The sequence below is a fragment of the Verruconis gallopava genome (genome assembly GCF_000836295.1).
Source record: "Verruconis gallopava strain CBS 43764 unplaced genomic scaffold supercont1.329, whole genome shotgun sequence".
Taxonomy (NCBI): Eukaryota; Fungi; Ascomycota; class Dothideomycetes; order Venturiales; family Sympoventuriaceae; genus Verruconis; species Verruconis gallopava.
The window spans coordinates 1-1,885 of NW_015622465.1; the positions used below are offsets into that span (position 1 = coordinate 1).

The following is a 1,885-nucleotide window of genomic DNA, read 5'->3' on the forward strand; positions in this document are numbered from 1 at the left end:
AAGAAAAGAAAGTCATATATGCTGTTTCCTATTTAAGGGGAAGTGCATACACCTGGATCCAGAGGCGAGTTGATCAATACATTCTGAAGAAAGGAGACGTTCCGCATGATGTCAAAAGGATTTTCCAGAGTTACTCAGTATTCACGGGGGAAATGGATCAGTACTTTCAGCGAGTTGATGAGGCTCATCTAGCTGAAAAAAAGTTATTGGAACTACGCCAAAAGTCAGATGCAAGTTCCTATGCGGTCGAATTTGAGAAATGGGCGGCAATTTTGAAATGGAACGACGACGCACTTCGAACAAAGTTCTTTGCAGGACTTAAGCCAGAAGTCAAGGCTCAGTTACGACTTAGGGAGAAGGAGATATCTACCCTTACCGAACTCATCGAATCAGCGATTAGGGTCGATTCCATTCTATTCGAAAACAAGCTTGATAAACAAGGAAAGACGCCCAGGTACCAACCCAATCATGGGAGACCACGACGCTCTACCGATTACTATGGACCGCAGCCTATGGAGATAGACAAGCTCCAGAAAGGCGAACAAGCCCCGAGAAAGCCCAAGAATTTCAAGAAGAACACGGGAAATTGTTTTAAGTGTGGTCAACCAGGACATTTTGCTCGAAATTGTTCGAGACCCAAGAAACAGTCAATTAAGGCTCTGGGAACAGGCGTGCAGACGAGGAAGATTGCGATGCTCAGGAAAGGCTCTCACAACACGTACCGATGGGGACCAAATCAAAATACTGGACCACGGAACGAGACTGTGGTTCAGGGAATCCTAGAACGAAATCCCGACGTTCAGACAAATATGGCTCATAAATTCCATTGGGCACTACCGATTAGCCATTGTAAGGTCCAGGATTGTGGATTTTGGGAGCATAGTGAAAATAAGGACCCAGGGGAACCATCATGGGAGTATCCTTACGGACCACCTAAAGTTTCCTTTACACAAGTACGACGAATACTCCAGATTGAAGGTATTAAAGGAAATGATCGTCACGTACACCACGAGCACCTTCCACTTAACCTTTGCACAGCTTGGAGTTGTCAATGTCCAAGACACCGTGTACCAGTGATGCAGTGGGGAATTATCGATGATAACCACATATCTATTGACGCAGGACCATCACCACAGGGAATCCAAAGTACAATTGGAAATCTTGACCCTGAAGAGAACGAGATGATGGAAAATATCTACAAATGCATCATGAAGCTTATCTATATGACAGATGACGCAACAAGAAGGGCTATTACATGGGTTTTGCCTAAGGACCCATATCAAATTGGATTTCAGATGAACGCAGATCCAGACTCTAAAGATCCACAAAAGATGTATCGACTAAACCTGCAAGTAACAAAAGAGATGTCCAACCCGGATGGAAGTTCCGAGGAATGGGAGTCAGGCGAAGAGACGCTTGATGACGGTGAAAGCGAGCACCCTTACTTCTCAGGAAACAAGGAGGTCGACTATTAAGGGGTGTAATAGTTGACTCTTAGAAGGAACCTCGAAGCCTCAGCAAGTTAGGGGAGAGCAAGCTGATGGTAGAAGTTGAGATTGCAGGCAACTCTACCATGGCCATGATTGACTCAGGAGCTACGGCAGACTTCTTGAGCAGTCGATATGCGAGGGAGTGGGATTTACCCTTACGCAAGAAGAAGGACCCATATCCACTTATCACTGCTGACGGAACTCCGATTGCTTCAGACCAAGGCATGGTTGAGTATGAGACAACCGTCGACATGACAATGTTAGGCAAAAAGGTTAGAAGGACGTTCGATGTCACTAACATTGGGGATTCGGATATCATCCTTGGATTGTCATGGCTCCAGGACGAAAGACCGCACATCGACTGGTCAACCTTAACTGTGTCTCTGGTTAAGGAT

General features: G+C 45.6%; 2 protein-coding genes across 2 annotated transcripts; both read left to right on the plus strand.

Annotated features, from left to right (window-relative positions):
- Window positions 1-46: 46 nt before the first annotated feature.
- PV09_09859 (uncharacterized protein) lies at window positions 47-1,475 on the plus strand (the record flags this gene model as incomplete). The annotated part of the gene is made up of 1 exon (XM_016364007.1): window positions 47-1,475. Exon 1 carries the CDS (start codon window positions 153-155, stop codon window positions 1,473-1,475), a length of 1,323 nt encoding a protein of 440 aa, XP_016208164.1. The 5' UTR covers window positions 47-152.
- A 16-nt stretch (window positions 1,476-1,491) lies between these two features.
- Window positions 1,492-1,870, plus strand: PV09_09860 (uncharacterized protein; the record flags this gene model as incomplete). Its single annotated transcript, XM_016364008.1, has 1 exon — window positions 1,492-1,870. A coding segment is annotated over exon 1 (330 nt), but the record flags the coding sequence as incomplete, so codon positions are not given.
- Between the last annotated feature and the right edge of the window lie 15 nt (window positions 1,871-1,885).